The sequence below is a fragment of the Sitophilus oryzae genome, unplaced genomic scaffold (assembly GCF_002938485.1).
Source record: "Sitophilus oryzae breed Bouriz unplaced genomic scaffold, Soryzae_2.0 scaffold_179_pilon_pilon, whole genome shotgun sequence".
Taxonomy (NCBI): Eukaryota; Metazoa; Arthropoda; class Insecta; order Coleoptera; family Curculionidae; genus Sitophilus; species Sitophilus oryzae.
The window spans coordinates 10,904,310-10,926,445 of NW_022146501.1; the positions used below are offsets into that span (position 1 = coordinate 10,904,310).

Consider the following 22,136-nt stretch of genomic DNA (forward strand, 5'->3'; position numbering starts at 1 on the left):
TTCTCAAGATATTTAGAATGGAAAAAGTCAATACATATCATTATTGACAGAAAATAAACATGTTGAGTACATAGTTATTTGACTAAAATGATTGATTTGACTGATGACACAAAACATTTCAGATTTATGATTTCAGTCTAATAACTATCTAGTCAACATGTTTCTGTCAGTGATGAGAGGTATTGATAATTTCGATTCCAAATATCTCGAGAACCATTACTCGTAGCGATTTTTACCAAGAGATCTTTTTTACGTAAAAAACGTCGCGAATGTATATTTTTTTACTCAATGGTTTTATACAGGTACGGCCAAAAAGTTATTCCTCTTCAAACCAGTTAAAAAATATTAAGGTGGCGCCCTCTACAAAGGAGTCATATTGACATCAAAATCAAATTTCTCATATCAAAACACTTCCAGACACCAATTTTCATCTAAATATTGACGTTACTTGAGAAATTATTTAGAAATATTCTTAATAAAAATGAATTTTCTAAACCCACCCTGTATCTCCAAAACTAAGCATTTTAGGACATACGACCTTTTATACATTTTTTTATTTGTAGAGTATGCTGCCAAAGTTTCTGGAATACAGTTCGGACCACCCTGTATATTGTTATAATTCCTTCAGCCTTCACTGTGTCGGGAAGAAGATAGCGTATGCTTGCTGAGTTTAAACATTGAGGAAGGTATAAAAAATGGAGGATCGGCGCTAGGTACTGAAATGGTGTCGTAAGATTCCGGTACTTTCCGAGCCTTCTTTTTCAAAGATCTTCTCTTAATCAAGTCTTCGAAGATGGCAAGCTCAGCATTGTATATTTCTTCAACGAAGGTTTCTTCTGATATTAGACCTGTTTTAAAATATATTTTACTTTATTATAAAATATACAGTGTGTCCCAAATATAATTAACGCTGGGATAAGTTGATTGGAATTTTTGATTCACCATTATTTTCAAATAAATACATATACGAGGTGGTTTTCAAAAGTAGCTTCCTCTATACCTTTTTTATTATTTCAGATAATAAAAAACAGATTTAGTATGTCAGTATATGATATAAATCAGGATTGATTGACGTATTCAATTAATTTCTGTCACCTCCTTTTTCACCAGCTATGATATCGACAACTTTTGATTTTTAAATGGCACCCTCGGTATTTTTTTACTTTATTTGATAAAAAATGACATTCTGAGTAGAGTGGCATATCATATGTCAATATTTGACATCTTGAACGTAAAAAATAGTATCGTTGATTGAAATAATTGGGAAGATACGCAACCTAATGAGCGAATTCATGATAAGGCTGATTTATTTCCACTTACGTCTCAAGTGCTGTACGGTGGAGCTTCCACTCGTTCTGCGACCAACGCATAAAACACTCATTTTCTCTAATTCGGCTAGCGAAGGCATATCGAAGACGTTGTAGAACTGAAAGCGACAGTGTTGCCTTATTAAAATGTGTAATATCTGTAATAGGTTTGACGAAAATATCTTTAGATGATAAATCCTCGTTTATGTATTGAAAATTTATTCGTGTAAGATACAGAATAAACACCAAAATAAAATAAAAATTATAGGTACTGAATATATCGAAATTATCAAAAAAAGACGTTTAGTTATAATGACGATTATTGACAATTACCATAATATTTTACATATGAGATAACACAGCGATCTTTATTTCCAAGCCAACTCTGACGCCGTTCTTTGTTTAATCATATAATATTATACTAAATTGTTTAATGATAGAATATTCGTATTATTAAGGTACTGTACCAAAAATCCGTAAATCTACCCCTCTAAAGAATTAATCAGCAGTTCTGGCAACACTGCTTCGGGCAACCACTCACTCTATCGACTGGAAGCAGAACTACGGCACAGTATTCTTTCTCCGCTGCGCTATAAAAGACTATCAGCGCGTAGCGGCGCAGAGCTAAACTAAATCTCGAACAGGCTGACGGTAACGTCAGCTAGATCTCGATATTCAAAGATTTTGTGCCACAAAATCATCCATAAGGTCGGCATCTTCTTATTTCTTCAATCAACAATAGTATTTTATATATCTTGAGCTATAGTGGAAAAGTGGAAAAAAAGAAAAATAGATTTGATCTTCAAATATTTTTCTTGACTTTTCTTGGCTGGTTAAAAGATAAATCGTATTTTTCAACATCATAACTCAATTTTTCCAAATGGAAAAAACGCAGCTCATTAGCACATTTTTACGAATAGTTTAGTACCACACACTTGCTATATATATTTCAAGTAAAATTTTCGTTATGAACATGCAGATAATTGAAATTTAAAATTATCGAAAATTTAGATCTTTTATTTTATTTATTTGGAATTTAGAACAATGTAAATATGCAAATCAACACAATTAAAGAGCTATAAACCAATAAACTACTGTATCAATATCAAATATTTAAATAATATCAGAGATGCTGTGTTAAAGTGAATTAGTAAAGTAACAGTGCATTGACTTACAGAAACTTGAAGATAAATAAATGTTTTCACAGCTTCACGGGCATAAAACTAAATAACTGGAAGCAGGAAAAAGGCAACCGGAACCCACACAAAACCTGGAGTCAAAAAAAATGTAAAAACATAAATATAGGTACATAAGACTTTTGTGAATTAAATCAAACAGGACTTGAATGAAAATAAAATGAATAAAAAATATGATACATATACATCTAATACCTCATTTGTATTTTAAAAATAATCTACATACATGAAAACTACATTAAAAAACTACATTTAAAAATAATCTACATGCATTATTGCTATGAAAATACATAATAGGTACCTATGTGATATGTAATTACGCATTTCTGTTCATCTTGTAGAAAATTAATGTAGGCTAATAATAGTTCAATAATCATAATTTTTACCTTGTATAACTTGCTTTCAATTGCTCAAAATCACCGATCAGTCTTTAAAGTAGAGATACGGAAAAATCCTTGGCAAAGAATATCCCAAGATCCTTGGGTTTAAAGCTAAAAAATATAAAACAGTTAATATGTTACCTATTTTTACATATAATATGGCCCATACCTACTACACGCAGAAACGTCGATTTCATCATTTTCTTCATGTAATTAATATCATATATACTTTATTAAAGTGTTAACAAGGAACTTTATATCAAAAAAACATCTTTGTACTTATAAATTTCAGCCGAAATATCAGAAACAAACTTCCAATCAAATCTAAACGGCAAAAATTAAAATGGCGCCCGACCTTGCCAGAGGCCTCGGGAGCTGAAGCTGACACACAGACAAAAGACAAAAGAACAGGACGCCGACGTGCATAAAAATGTTCCGTAGCAGAAATTGACAGAAATCATAATCATATAGAAATATTCAGATTTTTGTCTAGGACAGTCTAGAAGGCCATGCTTTCTGCCTGGGTAGAACCGCGCCACAACTGTTTCCAATTTTCCGGTTTACTGTCACCCCCCTGTGTACGGCTGTTAAATACCTTTTCTCAAATCTAATCTAAATATATGAATGTAATTATTTGTGTGTTAACTTTATTCCAAATGCTGGGGATCAAAATTGGCCTAGTGTTGGTGATTAAGTTTGGCCCAACTCTGGTAATCATGCACGGCCCAGCATTGGTGATCTAGCTTGGCCCGATTTTGACCACCAAGCCTGGCACGATGTTATCATTCCATTTTATTCCCAAAGCTGGGCCAAGACTTGCATGCATAGTTGGACCAGATCTTTACAGTACTGAACCAGTCCCGTACCAAGACTGGGCCGATGGTTTGATCCTGTAAGGAAGTGACCGAAAATAATTCAATACGTCAATCAATCCTGATTTATATCATATACTAACATAGCAACATGATACCAACTAGCGTTCTTTTGTTTGAAAAAATAAAAAAGTTGTAGTGGTGAGCAACTTTTGAAAGACGCTCGGTACATAAAAAAAGGTTCAAAAATCGTTTGACTACACTTTTTAAAAGCTTTCGTTAAACCTACTCAGTCTCTTTTTGAAACATTCGATTCAAAAGTTAGGTTTATAAACTTATAAACCATCCAGCCCACAAATTATTTTATTAAGGCTGTTCTAAACTAGCGCGATACAGTTACACCAATTAAACGTAATTTACAGCCTAGACAACGCCCTTGATCACAGTACCTGCTGAAGATGATTAATGATAATTATTGTAATTTATTTATGTTAAAACTGGCCCGGCATTATTACTATAGACCATTAATTATTTGATTTCCTACCGTGACCTTTTTTCTGAACGTTTTACGATAGCGAGTGAATTTTTATGTTGAATATTTAAGAATCCGGTAATTTATAGGTGCTAATTTAATTGGTTTAAAATATTACACTTTTCTATGGTTTTACAACTTTCTAACGCAAAATTTATACTAAAATATTACAGCCATAGACATATACAGGGTGCTTCAAATTTTACGAGCATTGGTATCTCGGTAACCGTAATATACTCTGTTTTTTTTTCTCAGGTAAGATTTCGACAGACGATGACAGAAAAAAAGCAGATGACGTCCCATACCAATCTATTTATTTTACTAAAAAAAAGTTTCTAATAATTTTTAAGTTAACTATGGATGGGTTTAAATATAAATCCGTCATACGTCGTCTCTTGTTGTTTTTAACCAGTTTTATTGGTTTATTTCAAAAATGACAGATCGTATTTCAATTTTATTGGTTCGACGGAACGATGAACGACAAACGGACGCCGATGTGTATGAACTCGCCTTTAGATTTTTGACGCTTGTCAAAGTCTTGCCAAATTATAGGTTATAATTTTGTGTCAACTTTTGAACTTTTGTCAAATACCCTGCGTTTTGGAAAATGATGCTCATTGATTCGTGTTATTACGTGTATTTTGTGTCTTTTGAAGTCAAGTGGAGGAAAAATCGAGTGAAAATTAAATGTAGACCCAGAGCACGGTTTATGGTTAATACTCGCTGCCCAGGCAGAAAGTCTTATACACCAATAAATTTACCATCAATAAAGTTCGTATACCATCTCGTAGATAAGTGCATCTCGAATATGGTAGAAGGACCATACTAAACACATACTAAAAACTGGAGTAGCTGTAAATATCGAAATCACACGATAGGTAAATCATGGATTTTAGTACTGCAGAAAAATAATGTCAAAAGTTACTGGTTTAAAAAAATTAAGATTAAAGTTAATTAATCAACCTTTGAGGTATAAAATTTGGTAAGTGTTATTATTAATGAAATAGTTTGTTTTATTTATGTTGTTTTATTTATTCCTGTGGAATATTACAAATTTGTATTTGAACATAAGTTGTATTGTTAAATATAATCATAAATGCGGGAAGTTTCATAAAGCTTGAAAGTAAGAAATAGTTCTTTTTCATATTTTTTTGGTATGTGGTGTCTTGTTCTTGTTTGTTTTGTATTAACACATACCGTTTTTTATTAAATAAAATAACTCGATTATATTTTTTCAGTTTTATACAGTTTTTTTACAATATTTTGAAGTAATCACTTGTCAGTCAAATTTTTCACTTGTCAATTTCCTCCTATGCGTTCAACTTGTACCAACTTATTTCTTTGTAAAATACAATAAACTACTTTGAAATTAAAATGACAGAAACATCTATCACTGTCAAGGATCTTCTCGCTGGACAGACTATAGATATGAATATGATTAAATAGAGACAAAGTTACGCTTTGGGATGTTCACCAAGATGAACTCGGTCCACCTGAATACAAGGGTATGCCACACTTAACATATTTTTTTTTTGTTTTACACATTTGAACACAATTTATTTTAACTAATTTCAAGTCCGGCTCTGTTTTTTTTTTAATTTAATCTATTCATTGTTACAATATTGATTAGCTTTCAAACCTGAGCTTTCAACAATGACGCGGGGTAAATCATTGAATAAGAAAAATCAAATCCGATAAAATAATAAAGAATAATATAAAATAAATAATATAAATATAATATCATATAAATAATCAAATGATTTCCCCGGAAGATGAATTGGAAACGGTAGAGGGTAGAGCAGTATAATGGACAGCAAAGTTCCTGTCACCAAGGGCGAAAGGGGGGGGGGTGTGTGCTTACTACGTCATTTGTAAAAGTGAAATCAATACATCTCAACATTTGCAAATAAAGAGTACAAAATGCATCTGGAAGTATAAGAAGAAATCTGTTCAAAGAGCTATAAATAAAATTGAATAAAAAATAAATTGGTACAATAGGGAGGGTGGAAACCCTTTCGAACATGTAGCATTAGAAACTAATTTGTAGAAGTTCATTTATTTATAATAACTACGATTAATATGATGCATATTATTAGATCGTACACAAAGATTTCAAATTCACAATAAAAAAAATTAAAAATAATATCTTTAAATTGCTGACCTGGATGTTATTTATTTGAATCTTTCAATTGGCTGGATTTTCCTAATTCAATGTTAATTAGCGGTGATCAATATCGGTGAATATGAATATAATCAGATTAAATTATTTAAAAACCAGAGTCAGACTTGACATTATTTTAAATAATAATTAAATAGTTTTATTGTTGTTAAGGTACCCAAAACAAAAAAAAAGTATAAAGTGTAGCAGATCATTGCACTCGGGAGACCGAGATCTTCCAAATCCTGAAATAAAAAATGCAGGTCCCTGTTTAAAAAAATTAACTTGATATCTGTATGTCAGAAATTATCAGCTAATTTGAAAATCTAAAAATACTATCAGATAGCCATAATAAAGTGGCTGTGAGAATGTACAGCTGGTTCCAAAAAAAAATGAATACGACTCTTTACACATTTTTTTCGAATATTTGAGCAGTGTATATTTAAGTGTCAAGTATTTTGGCATGTTAAGGTTATTGTGACATTGAATACAACAACATTGCTTTTGACAAAGTGGCAAATAAACGTTTCAGAATGTCCGCATGACATGAGTAAAGAAATGGAGGACTGGTATCATAGTAATAAAAATTTGGCAAATACTGCCCGAAATAATAAAAATATGTTTTAAATCGTATTCAATTTTATTGAATACGATTCAATACCAAACCATACCAAACCAGACCAAACCAAACCAATACGATTCAATACCAAACCATACCAAACCAGACCAAACCAAACCAAACCAGCTGTACAATTAGTTTTTTGATTTTCTAAAAGGTAGAAAAAATAAAATTGATTTCCAAAAAAAATCTGTTTTATCCAAAAAGCTCAGTAATCCTTGAAATTTTTAAAACTTTTTTGATGGTATCTTGGTGAACATCCCAAGGCCCAACTTGTTTCCGAGACACCAATGATCGTACCCCGAATTTGTAGAACCCTGTATAAAAGATAAATAAACATTGAAAATGTGAGAATGTAGAATGAATGGGTGGGGGTTGTAGAATATAGAATGAGTGTGAGGTGGGTTAATCATCGCGACTTATTGCACCGATCTATAGTGTCCCCTTTTCTTGAGTTATAACTCACCATACATGAGGATTTATCTGTTATATGGGGTCAGGGTATTTCCCAACCTCCTCTGGACAACAAATGTTCTTCCTCCGAGGGTATACACCCTTTCATCCCATAATTGGGAGGATTAATGGGAATGGGGGGTGGGTTAATCGCCGCGACCTTACTCTTACTATATCTATCTAACCTATTACTCTCTCCTCAATGAATTCTTTAGTAGACTAAAGCTGAGAAACAACAGTGAATGCAGATTCTGTGCTGAAAATAGGGAAACACTAGAACGCCTCATCACTGCATGTGCCGAGACGAAAACCATTCATGTTATAAACTTTGGTACGACTGATATCGGAGATGGAGAACTAACCTCTGCAAAACCTCTGCAAATACTGGCTTTTATTAAAGCCCTGAGACTGTAGTTATAACTCAAGAAAGGGGGACATAATAGATCCTTAAGTCACAGTGTTTAACATCTACTCTCCCATCTCCAATATACAATCTCAAATCAACTCAGGATATAAAGGCCTGGTGACAAAATAATTAATAGAAAGCAGTACTGGTTTAGTGACAGTTATATTATACCTTCCTCTGAATATTCAGGATGTTCGTTAAATGTACAAATAGCCAGAGTTTGCATCGCAGTAACGTATTGAGCTGGTTCCACAAATCCCGATTTCATGCGATCCATCAAATGGAACAACTGGTGAATGTGCTTCTTGTCAAATAATAAAGGAGGATTACTCATACCCGATCTAAAATATTTATAAAAAACATTAATAGTGTAACATTTAATTTTTTAATTGTTTTGGTGCTAGCGATTACAACCTTATTCTTTGAATAAAAAGATTAAAGAAAGAGTATATATGCGATCCATGTATTCATGCATAGTAGGCAAAAAGAGAGCCCTAGGGTGGGGTGTCTTGACAGTCCTGTTTGATGATTTATATGGGTTTGATGATTTTTGTGGGTTTGTCAGTCTTTGCTGAGCTTATTTTTGTTATTTATTATTTATTCTCATACTGATATTGTTTAAAGGTAGTAAATCTAGAAGGAAATTGTGACAGAACTTAAATTAACAGTGGCACTATTGCAATTTGTCGAAAAAGACTGTAAATTAGTTGGTTGTGTAGCGTGCGGTAGATCTCGGTCATAAATCGAGGGAGATAATGAAATAACTTTCACTAGTAATACACTGAACCAAAAGTCGACATAAATATAATGAAAAAGTTCATTAATATAATGAATTAAATCATTAATTTTGGGCCGATGAACGATTTCATTGGCACAATGAAAAGTAATTCATTAACTCTATGAACTTTAAGTTCATTAAATCAATGAACAGTGTTCATTAATTTGAAGAACACATTCATTGGTACAATAAACAGATTTCATTAATATTATGTACCTGAATCGTTATATTAATGAACCGTTATCATTAATACAATGAAATAATTTCATAACCTATTTAGTTATACATTTAAAAGTCGACACTATTAGTAACTCTTGATACACTTGGTACACCGTATAATCGATGATGAAGATCGCTGTCATTGATATGAAATGTCATTCATAGTCATTTCCCAGCCAACTACCTGAAATAATTCTACTATAAATAGATTTCCATTTGAACAAGCCCTTAGCTACAAAGGTAACAAAATTACTAATAGTGCCGACTTACTTACGAGCACAGTAAATTTTTCCATTAGGGATTATTAATAAAAAAACAAGTGCAATAAACTAATAATAATTTATTAAACTCGATATAGCATAATATACAAATAAAAATTTAAAAAATCGAATCGACGAAGAGAATAGTAATGTTATTATTAATTTGAGGGTAAATTATAATAAGAAAATTAATTTACCAGTCGATATCCTGAGGGATTTCTATAAAAAGACCATTTCTTCATTATATTAGCTGTATCCTTAGACTTGATAACGTCTAGACGAATTTGCAACAGGCTTTCCAAGTCGCATCAAGTGGGTCCGATGTTAAATTGTCGAATTTGAGGGCTTAAAGGCAGGTCTCAACATCTTCTTCCGGTTCTAAAAGACCTATATCAAAATAATTAAAATGCTAAATATTAAAAGAACATTCGAATTTACCATAATCAGTTCCATGCCTCGACTTGTTACTATATTTTTCTTCTTTTTGTGTTTTATCTTCTGAAACATATTTGGAAACCGCTGTTTTAATGAATACCCACACCAGAAATCTCACACAGCGGAATTTGATTTGACAACGCAACAAATTAACTACAATACGATAGGACTTTTATTTAAAATATTTAAAATATTGAAGGGAACACTTACCGCTCTAATGAAACTAAAGCCTCACTGAATAACTCAACCACACAGACGTTATTAAAGTGCCAAAGTAACCGATCAACATGGCGGACATTTAAGCCCTAATATTTTATTCATGATATTAATAACTGCGTACATTAATATAATGTAGTGTGTTCGTTGTATTAATAACATTGTTCATTGTCACAATGTACAACTCATCAATCAATGATTTAGTACATTAATATAATGAATACGTGTTTATTAAAGTTTCAGCACTAAAATAAAGAAAGCGTTTATTGAGACAATGAACGCGTTCATTATATTAATGAAAATCTTACATTAATTTAATAACCAGGTTTTCATTATATTGATGAAATTAGATTCATAGTATTAATAAATCGGACATCGATCTATGATTAACAAATCATTATATTAATGAAAAAAATTATTGTCCCAATGAAACAACAGTCAATGTTCATTCATATTATGAACAATATTTTTTTCATTGTAATAAACATACCTGTAGTAAACCGATCATTTATGAGAAATTCACTTAAAATTGACTAATTATATATTTTTTCCTTATTTTTTCTTGCATTTTTGCTTTTATTTACTACTTGTCAAAGATTAGATGTCAAAGAATTTAGATACGTCAATTTGACTTACCTGCTACAGTATCGTATCGGATGTTTGTGTTAATAAAAAATAATTATTATAACTTATCTATTTTTATTAGAATTATATATTTTTATAGAACTTTTAATAACTACCAACATTTATTGACAACGTAAAATAAAACAACAAATTATTTAGTCTACCGTATATCATATTTTTACACGTTTTGAATAAAATTAAAACGGCTCTGATAAACCGTAATTTAAGTTGGCCATTTTACGGGTCCGTCGTGTTAGATCTAAGATTTTTGATATGCTTCTTCCTTAATCTTTTTATTCAAAGACCTTAATAAATCTACGTAACAAAGTTTTAATATTCACATTTTACCTGTATAACAAGCACTGATTGATCAGCTTCAAAATAAACTCAATAGGATTATCAGCCTTGGCGCTCAACAAATGCGCAACAATAAACTGAAAAAATTCGAAAATTCTGTGCGATCTCAGATATTGCTGAGACTCTCTTATCGACTTAGAGGTAGAATACTTGAAAGCGTCTACTGATTCCGCTTCTCCAATTTTGTATTCAGATTTCACCGATAATTCTTCTTCAGCAGCACTGTCTATACCTACAAAAAAACGAATGTCTTTATGGTCTGACATTATCCTTAATTATCCTTTTTTAATTAATTTCTAATTTGCTCAAGTGACCCATACCGGGTTGCATCGTCGGACGGGACATAGGAAATCCCATGTAAATTTTAATGGGGTCAATTATTGGCTTCCCTAATTATTTTAGAGAATAATTCTATTTAGGTTTATTAAAGAGCACTAAAACCCACATTCAAAAGAATAACTTTAGAAATTTTTGATTAGCTCGTTTACGAGTTATCGCCGATTTCTTTTTAAATATTTCTCCTTTTTTATGTACAGGGCCATAAAAAAGGAGAAATATTTAATTTACTATATTATTTACTTATGAGCACCAGTCAAGGTAAAAGAGAACTGTCAAATGAAGTTGTCATTTCAGAAATTTACCTATTTAGTGCTTTATTATTATTGAAAACTCATTCCTACATCGGAAATCTTAAAGATGTATTTATAAATACAAATTAATATGAATTAAAGTAAAACAAAGTAATCAATTACAAGGTTAATTATAGTATTATTACAATAATCAATAACTTATTAATTTAGGTACTATTAAATTGTTAGAACTTTAGGATTTAAGATGTTCAAATATTCCTCCATCGACTGCTAAACAATAACCAAGGCGATCATAAAATTCTCTTCTTACATTCGCTAGTTGGTAAAGTGAAATTCTATTACATTCGGCAGAAATAGCATTTTTTTAACTCGTCTAGATTTGGGTATTTTTTATCCTTGTATATTCTGTTTTTTAAATGGCCCCAGAGAAAGAAATCATTTGGCGAAATATCAGGAGACCTTGCTGGCCAATTTCCGGTATGATTTAGGCCAATAACGTTTCCGTTAAAAGTATTGTCTAAATATTCCCGAACAGCCAGGGTACTATGTGCCGGGCAGCCATCCATTTGGTACCAAACTTCCTGATTTTCCCTAGCGGCATCATGTAAAGCAGGTAAAATATGGTTTTCGAGTAGTTCCAAATAATATTCTGCATTTAAATTTCGCGTAAGAAATAATAGCCCGATAATATTGTGTCCAAATATCCCTGCCCAAACATTTACTTTCTGTGAATATTGCGTCCTTGTTTCGACAAACCTGTGTTGGTTTTCTTTATTCCAATATCGATAATTTTGAACATTGGGTTCATTATTTAAGGTAAACGTGCATTCGTCACTGAAACATATGTTTTTTAAAAATTCGCTATCCGTGTTTGCTCTTTCCATCATATCAAAACAAAACGCCTGCCGCCGTATTTCGTCCCCAGTTCTTGGTGCTTTTCATATTTGAAGAAATAGTATTTAAGTCGTTTCAAAATTCGAAACGCTGTAGTGTGATCTATTCCTATATCATCCTCAAGTTTCCATCATTGTGCTGATCTTTCCATCGTTCTCTTCCACGCACAATAAAACTTCCAAGTCGGTATCATTTCTTGCATTTTCTCTCTGTTTCTGCCTTGCTTCACATCTGCAGTTATTTATTAGAGTACCTTTGGTCTCAAATCTCTGGAAATTCCGTGCGATTGTAGATTTTCCAGGTATCGGTCTATTCGGATACAGAGTAGCAAACATGTCCGACACCTTTTGATAACTATTTCTTTGATAATACCATTTAATCATCAATACTTTTTCTTCGGTAGTGTAATTCATGGCTAATATTTTCGATGTAGTTATGAGTTTTTAATAATAATAATAAAGCATTAAATAGATAAATTTCTGCAATTACAACTTCATTTGACAGTTATCTTTTACCTTGACTGGTGCTCATAAGTAAATACAGGGCCATAAGAAAGGAGAAATATTTAAAAAGAAATCGGCGATAACTCGTAAACGGGTTAATCAAAAATATCTAAAGTTATTCTTTTGAATGTGGGTTTTAATGCTCTTCAATAAACCTAAATAGAATTATTCTCTAAAATAATTAGGGAAGCCAATAATTGACCCCATTAAAATTTACATGGAATTTCCTATGTCCCGCTCGACGATGCAACACCCGGTATGTTATAACATGCGAGTGCCATACAAAATTTTATCCAACAGCAGAACTGCTTCATGTCCAATCTCTAAAGAATAATTGATTTAAAAGGATCTACCAGTTCTGCTTTCATTGATGCGGATTAATAAATTATCAGGGTGCGTTTATGTTACTATGCAATGTACGTTTCGATTTTTGTAAATAATAAACAGCACTGACATTAAGATGTCGTTTAGAAAAATCGCGATTTTTTAACGATAAAATAGTGAATTATCAACCTGCAAGTCAGATTTTAAAGAAAAATGATTCAGGAAGATCTTCCGCAAGAAATTATTAACCAGGCAGAGGCGGCTACAGCACAAATACTGCCAGAAAAGTATCTATGAAATTTCTATAAAATGGTGTGGCTTTGAAGCTATAACAAGGCTATATATATACTGTTATAACACACTAGTTTGTTATAACTTCAAAAACTCATGCGTGTATTACTATTTATTTTATATGCATGTACAGGGTGGTCGAAATTGGTCTGTTTTAACAGAAAAAAACTATTTCCTGACTAGATAGAGCAAAACCAATAAGATGTCATGGGCTCGATTTCTGAGAAACGTTTAATGGCCTAAACCGCCTGTTCATATTTTCACTGCCAACCGATATACGGAGTCTTTTTGAATTTTTTTGAATTTGGAAAATTGCTCATAACTTTTGTATTTCCCGCAATAATAAAATTCTGTAAAAACGTTTTTACGGCACTTTTTTAAGCACAATCCAGTGGCGTAGTCAGTTTTTTCTGTACTTGTTTTTTTAGTCAGAAATAATAAAAAATAATATAATAATTTTTTAAATGGAAATCATAGTTGGCTATGACCTTAAAAAAATGCTGGCGTTTAACACTTTCCAACGATATATAGTTATGTGTATCTATTTCTAAAAATGAGAGAAATATTACGTTTTTTATCTTTGTATCGAAGTGGGCCTTGATTCTGTGTTGATCTATAGTTGCCTAATTATTTTTTATCACAATTTAATATTCTATGCCATTATTTATTTGCATAATTAAAGACTTTTGAAAAGGTAAATCAACGTTCAATATTAGTATTACCATTTACAATTAAAAAGCCAGGGTTACAACTGCACTATTAAATGGAGAATTTAGAGAGAATTGGATTGGAACAACGGATCCCATATCTTGGCCTGCTAGGTCCTGTGATGTAACTCCTTTTGGCTTTTCTTATGGAGGAAATTAAAAGGCCTTATATATAAGGGAAGAATCATTGGGACAAGAGAAGAATTACACACTGAAAAAAAGGATCTCTCAGTCGAAATGAATATGACTTTGACCCAAAAGATTAGCGCTTTTCAATAGGGCCAAGAACGACGTTTCTTTGCCCAAAGCATTAACTATCTTTTCATAAGCTTTAAAAAATTACTTTAGAGAATAGAAGAATATATCTGTCCAAAGTAAACTCTTCTACCTGTCCAAAGTAAACTTTTCTATCTGTCCAAAGTAAACCAAGAACTCTTGACCCAAAATGAATATGCAAAGAAGTTCTTGCTACAAGAACAATAGTCTCTTTGATTCATGCAAAAATTCTTGATTGAAAAGGGACATTTCTTTATTAAAGAGACAGTTTTCTTGAACCAATAGCGAATAATATTGACTTAACTAAAATTTATTTTGATCTAAGAGAAGTCTATACATCATATACAGGCATATTACGAGGTATATTATTTTCTGATAAATTTAGGTTTTCCTGGTCTGTAGTAAGTAAAGTGATATTATTTTCCTCGATAGTAGTTATTTCTGCTTCTTCACTCCTTGGTATTTTTTGGGGTGGTTCATCACTCTACAAATACAAAGAAATGTTACATCACGATTAATCAAAGTAAAGCAAATAAATTATTAAAATTATAAGCTTTGGTCACATTTTGAAATTTTTTATACGACGACTTGAAATTCTAAAATTTTTGTAATTATTTGCATAAAACAATCGATACCTATATTCTTATTCTATCTATAGTCACACATGCATTATCTATACAGGTGCAATAGGTAAATGTCTCTTATCTTCAAATATAGCAAATAAATGCTCTAATTTCCATTTTATCAGAAACTCCTTTAAAGAATCCATATATCCTAAAATTTGTCCTAATGACAAATGCATGTTAATAACGATCACTAATTTGTTATACGATATGCGTTTAAAAACCAAATTATGCAAAATTCCAAATAGAAAATTCCAAGCAACAAAACCCGTGCGTACTATGATGTACGACTGATCGGACTGCCGACTGATTGTATATACCGTCCTTCGTCATCGTCTTCGCGTGTCGTTAGTATTTTTCATCAAAAGAGTATTTAGCTATTGGAAAAATGGCCATGTTTCTTGAATGAAGTACTTCGTAGCGTGTTTTTCTTATTATCTTAAAACAAAGTAACTTGCACTTGGTTAAATGAAAATAGATTCAAGAGAAATTTTCGAATTTTTCAAGAGAACCAGTTTTCTTGAGTTAAGAGAGTTTTTCTTCAGGCAAAATATTTTCTTTTACGCTAAAATAAATTCTCTTGCCACTAAATTTTTTTTTCAAGAACGATGACGACTTTAGTTCAAGTATATCTTTTTTATCAGTGCAGAAGGCTACTAGGCAAGCTTTTGGACTTATTACACCAGTTTGCCTAATAAATTGTTGTAACTCTGTGCACAAAAGATGTTTATTGTGTATTCAACAAGGGGGTGCTCAGTTTGAACATCTTTGATGATTTTTTTCGAAAACTCTATTCGTCACTCAAAAAATACTTTTTTTTAGTTTTATTCTTTGTTTATTGTATCGATTTCAATTGTAATTACTAATACTAATATAGAATATTAATTTGCCTTTTCAAAAGTCTTTAATTTGCAGATAGATAATAATATAGAATATTAAATTGTGATAAAAAATAATTAGGCAAATAGGTCAACACAAAACTCAAAGCCCGCTTTGATATAAACATCAAAAACATATTTCTCTTATTCTTAGAAATAGATGTCTATAACTTTAGATCATTGGAAAGGGTAAAACGCCAGCATTTTTTTAAGTTCATAGCCAACTACGATTTCTATTTATAAAATTATATTTTTTTATTATTTCTGACAAAAAGAGCAAGCATAGAAAAAAACTGACTACGCCACTGGATTGTGCCTAAAAAACTGCCTTAATAACATTTTTACAGAATTTTATTATTCCGCAAAATAAAAAAGTTATGGACAATTTTCAAAATGGTAAAAAATTCAAAAAGACCCCGTATCTCAGTTGGCAGTGCTGACGCCATCAAACGTTTCTGAGAAATCGAGCCCATGACATCTATGTCGGTTTTGCTCTATCTAGTCAGGAAATAGGTTTTCTCTGTTAAAACAGACCAATTTCGAACCCTGTATATATGTGAGTAATGTCTGTATAAGTAGTGGCTGTTGGATAAACATATTTTTCTCTCTCAAGAAATGTTTTACCTAGCAAATAATCCAATTGTTTCTTGCTTCCGTGAAGTTTGTCGGTGAGCGATGAATCAGTTTGAGTCAGCAAATCACTGGTTGATCTAGGCGACTGGTCATCTGTTGATACCGTTAAAGTACCAAGTTCAGCAGCTAGTTCGACTTTCTCCTTTCTTTCTTTCTCTCTCAATATAGACAATCGAACTAAAACAAAAACCAAGTAAAGAATGAAGATAGCAATATCTGAATTCATTTAAAACAAACAAAATTAACTTTCTACGTTTTGAACCTACTGTTTTCGTCTCTCCATAACTTCCTCAATTCCCATTTTTTTCGTTCTTCCTGTGACATGTTCACCAATCTTTGAAAAGAATCAACGTTTCTCATTCCGAAACCAGTGACCAAAATTGAAGCATCTTTATGTAGTTTTGGTTCATCCATGTCTTCACCGACTTGCTCCTGGTCAACGTTTTTGTCTTCAAATAACTTAGTACCTTTAACCTACAGAGGAAGAAAATATGTATTTAAAGTAATTGTTTTTACTTTTAAATGAATCTTTGCTGTCTCTTTTGTCAGTAAAAGCATATTATTCAAACCAAGTAGCATTTTTGGACACATTTTAGATAATGTTTCTAATAATCGTGTCTCTCTCTACTTCTTGACACAAAATGGAAACGGTATGTAAGAAATAGGAAACATTTTCGAAATCTATATATTTTATATGGCTTTGTTACATGTGTTTCCAATATAGTGGCACTATAGCCGTTACTTGAAATGTTTCGATGCGGAATCAAAACTTTTAGAGGAAATGTTTCGAAACATTTTCTGCAATTTGTGTCCAAGACGTTCCCGTTTTCAGCAGCCACTGTTTCTAAAGGAATAATCGTGTCTCTGTTTCTTGACACAAAATAGAAACGGTATGTTACAAATAGGAAACATTTTCGAAACCTATATATTTTATATGGCTTTGTTACATGTATTTCCAATGTGGTGATACTAGCCGTTTCTGGAAATGTTTCGATGCGGATCAAAACTTTTAGAGGAAATGTTTCGAAACATTTTCCGCAATTTGTGTCGAAGATGTTCCCGTTTTCAGCAGCCACTTTTTCTAAATGTGAAGAAATAAAATACCAAACTAAAATAGTCTGTGTCTGTGTGTGAATTCCAAAATTAAAACAACCATCAACAACAATTAGGATCTTTGTTTTTGGGTTTTCGCGCACAAAAAATGTCTGGCAAAATTCATCCTTTAATTTAATAATGTACTGTCATACTTTTATTGCCCCTACTAATTATGATAATTTGTTGGTACAAAATATTTTTGTTTGAAATATAGATTTATATTTTTCCGAGAACGCGTTTTTATGAGTTCAAAAGCTCAACAGCCGATAAAAACATATATTTTCAGTTAAAATCGCTATAACTAGCCAACATGGCGGAATTTTAATTCAATATTTTATAAAATTGACATGGAGTCAGACCCATATCATCTATATTATATCATATCTCTGTCTAAAAATAGAGAAACTCGTGTTTCGAAAATGAATCGACAATAAATGGAAACCTTGTTTACAAAATGTTTCGATTTAGCGCTATCTGTGTAGAAATTTCGATCTAGTCACCTGTCAACAATGCCAATCAAAACTTCTAGTCAAAATAATTAAAACATTTTTATTATAACACAATTAAAACATAAAAACATTTATTCCATTGTGGAAAAAAGAGAAAAAAAAGTTTGCTGGTAACATTTTTCTTCGGTCTCCTGTTGGGTATGGGTAGTGGCTGTTATTACATTTATACCTAAAACAAATCATCTCTGTAATGCCTATAATAAATAATAAAATCGCATAAGAAAAATATCTGTATTTGTACTCACTATATGTACTCACCTTCTGCTTTTTTAATTATAGCATAAAAACTTGAAGAATGCTTAAATGCGAAAACTGCAAAAGAAAATCCAAACAAAAAAGTAAGGTTATGTTCTCATATTTGACAGAATATCAAATAAATTATGGAAACTTTTCAAGCACAAAACGGGTACGAAATCTTTGTAAATGTGAGCCACATCTGTTTCTTAAAAGTTTCGAAAAATTTGCCACACTAAAGATATTTATTGTTATAGCTTATGTATCGAAACCATATTTTGGTAAAATGTTGCGAAGGGAAATTAAAATAACTTTGGTTGCACATCACAATACGACCACCAGCAAACTCCATAAGACGACGCATGGTGTCATTGATGACGTGCAACGAAAGTTGTTTTAATTTCCCTTTATGTTACGAAACACATGTATCCAAAATATGAAGAAACTCTTTCGCAATGTTTCTCAGCAGAGATTTTGTTTCGATTTTGTGTCTAAAAATGCTACTTGGGAAGCTAGTTAAACTAATAGCACTGAAATGAGAATAATGATACACTGACCACAATGTTATAGTGGTGCTTAGAGATTATTGTCAGAGTCGATATAGTAGAGTTTGTATTTATTGCTTTTTTTTTGAGGTTCAAGTTAACGTCTCCTTTCTGCTGCAATGGCTAAACTGGACGAGACCTACTTGTTTACGCGGAATCCGAACCGCGGCCCTTGGCCATATCATGGTCAGTGGCCTACCGACTTAGGAATTGTCTAAATTAACTTTTACTCACGAGATATCCGATCTCATCAGGCCTTGAACCGGCGTGAATGAGCAGTGTGTATCAATAGATTTTACACTTTTCCCTTTTGGACAACAACACGATGCAAAGTTTCGAACCGGTCACCCGTCCATCCACTAGCATCGCCTTACGTCGCTTAACTTCGGTGTTCTAATGAGAACCGGTGTTTCGACGTAGCTGGGCCGTTGCCCTTTGTATTTATTGTAAGAATGTATAAATTAATTATTTTTAGTTTTAATCAGTGGCGGCTTAACCATGAGATCAAATGGTCAATGCCCCCCAAAAAAAAATCAGGATAAATTTAGAAAAACTTATTTAAATTATACTTTTTGTAAATCACTTTTTCTCCATCCTAAAATATTCAAAACTATTCCCAATTTATTCAATTTTCGCTTGAGAACATTTTATTTTACCAATTTTTTCTACTGCCGGTCAAAATTTCATTTTGTCCCTCGTTCCCGCAATGTTTTATACGTATTAAACTAAAAGTGCCGCGGCTCGTGACGCCAACAAGGTAAGGTATACTACGTATAGAAAATTATAATGGGTTAGGTGCGATAGATATAGTTTATATTGACCATGCATAATTTTATTTTGCACGACAGTTTGACGTTCAGTGGCGAAAATTTGATAGTAGCCGACGCTCTTGCGAATAAAAATTGACCGTCTATCGACACAAAGTTGCACGAAGGAGTTTTGGTTGCTTTGGTTAGCCTTTTTTGCCTTTTTTGGTTGTGAATTTTTTGTTTTTTCTCTTTTTTAGTGAGTTTTAGGCGACCAACGATACATGTGACGTCAAATTGTCGTGCAAAATAAAAATATACATTGGCCATTGACCGCGTCATTCATAAAATAAGGTAGGCAACTTTATATACACTTGTATTTGGTAGTTTACTGGCAGACGTTATAAAAAGTGGCGGTTTTTGTCTTTGTCTAGAAACCAGCGAGTTATTATTGTATTAGTTGAGAATCAATATAGTTCATTAAGACATATCGAGTACATTATTTCTATATAAATATATTACAGTATTTCAGTCATATCGCTGGAAAAATTTCGCCGTTTGGGCAGTTTGGGTGTTTATAAAAACGATGTACTTAAACAGCCGTTAAACGGTAGCCTGCTAAAATACCGTTAATATATATTGTGACGTAGTTCATGTCGGCGGAAAGTAATGCCTAGCCTTAAGCATTTTGCAAGAGCACCTGTGGGTCAGTGGCTGAGGCTGTCGCTTCGTAAGCGAATGGTCCGTGGTTCAAATCTCACGCTGACCAAGACTTTTTATATTTTTTTTTGCTTATAGCGTGATCTTATTGCATTGGTTTCACTCTTTTTGGTTGGATTGGTTTAGTTATTTGGCGGGTTGGTTAGCGTGGCTATTTGGAGGGTGTTAATTCATTGGTTAGTTGGTTATTTGGTGGGGTTGGATGATTTTTACTAATTTATATTTGTTTTTTATATTTTTATCAGTGTCGAGGTATTTCATAAAGCCGTCAAGTGCGTCACATCAACGACGTCATACCTATTAACGGCATTTTAGTAAGCTACTGTTTAACGGCAGTTTAAGTACAGCCTTATAAAAACTCAAATTATAAAACAACCTAGGTTTTTGTATCGTTTATGGCGTATAATGTTTGGTTTAGTCAATAAATCAATATTTAAATTTTTAATATCGAAAAAAAAATAGTTTTATTTGCCGTAGCTTTGTCGTAGCCGAGGGTTTGAGATGCAGCGCGAAATTTGTGTAGGTAATAATTCATAATTTTCTGGTTCTGGATAAATGGTGAACTCTTGTTGACTGATTCTGGAATAGATATTTTCAAATAGACAACATAATAATATATATTTCGAAAAACGTTTAGAGAAAGAATTGACTTGAAATATAAAAAAATGTGAAATAATGAATGATTAATGTGACTTTTAGAAATGTGTATGTGTATAATATATGTATTTATATTTTTGTGACATTATTATTTAAGTGTCTTTTAAATCCTACCGTGGAAAATTTGTGTAAAGAACATTGACTGAATTTTTAGTGAAATGGCACTAGACCACCTGTTTAAAAATGTAAGGGTAGGTTTTATTTTAACATAATTTGTATTTATTTTTAGATTTATTTTCTTTTAAATAAACGTATAAATACCTTGTAAGAAACCAATTAAATTTGATCGCGTCTTAAAAAAAATCGAAGCAATATTTTTAGATATTGACCTCCCTACAATAATAACCACGAGCCGCCACTGGTTTTAATGTTATTTTTTCTTACTCACTTCTTTTCTGTCGAAATCTGATTGTCTCGGTCGTACATAATCGTAGTCTTGATAATAGTATTCTTTAGATTTTGGTACTAGTGTTTCTTCCTGTTTACTTGTATCTTCAGCATCTCCAAAAGTTTCTTCATCTTCAGGAGCAAAAGTGGAAAACAAGTAAGTTTCTGGTAGATCATCCATATTGTTTTACAAAATAAATATATTTGTCACTATGAAGTAAGTTTCTGACAGTGATTGATTATTTTTACATAAATTGACATAAGTCAAAGTTTGAAGAGTGAAGTTACTTTTCACTCGTAACCTTTGAATAAGAAGACTAAGGAAGGAGCATATCAAAAATCTTAGGTACACCACGATGGGCCTCAAATATGGCCGACTTAAATCCCGGTTTATCAGTGTCGTTCTAATTTTATTTAAAAAATGTAAAACTATGATGTAGGGTAGACGTGGGGTAGACTCAATAATTTGTTGTTTTATTTTACGTTGTGAATAAATGTTGGTAGTTATTTAAATTGTTATAAAAATATATAATTCTAATAAAAATAGATAAGTTATAATAAGTATTTATTAACACAAACATCCGATACGCTACTGAAGCAGGTAAGTCAAATTAACGTATCTAAATTCTTTGACATCTAATCAGAGAGAAACTAATAACTAAAGTGAGAGGGCTTGTGGAATAGGGCATTTCGTAGACAAGTTTATTTTGTCACCGCGCATCCCAGAGGCGCATAGCGTTTAGGCGGTCGAAAAAGGAAGTTTTCAACTTTG

The 22,136-nt window shown here is 32.0% G+C and overlaps 1 protein-coding gene across 1 annotated transcript; it reads right to left on the reverse strand.

Moving 5' to 3' along the window:
- Positions 1 to 515: 515 nt before the first annotated feature.
- LOC115882772 lies at positions 516 to 21,580 on the reverse strand. Its single transcript, XM_030901012.1, has 6 exons — positions 21,366 to 21,580; positions 16,738 to 16,945; positions 16,463 to 16,648; positions 10,744 to 10,984; positions 8,035 to 8,204; positions 516 to 848 (listed from the first exon to the last, which is right to left on the reverse strand). Exons 1-6 carry the CDS (start codon positions 21,543 to 21,545, stop codon positions 625 to 627), a joined length of 1,209 nt encoding a protein of 402 aa, XP_030756872.1. The 5' UTR covers positions 21,546 to 21,580; the 3' UTR covers positions 516 to 624.
- Between the last annotated feature and the right edge of the window lie 556 nt (positions 21,581 to 22,136).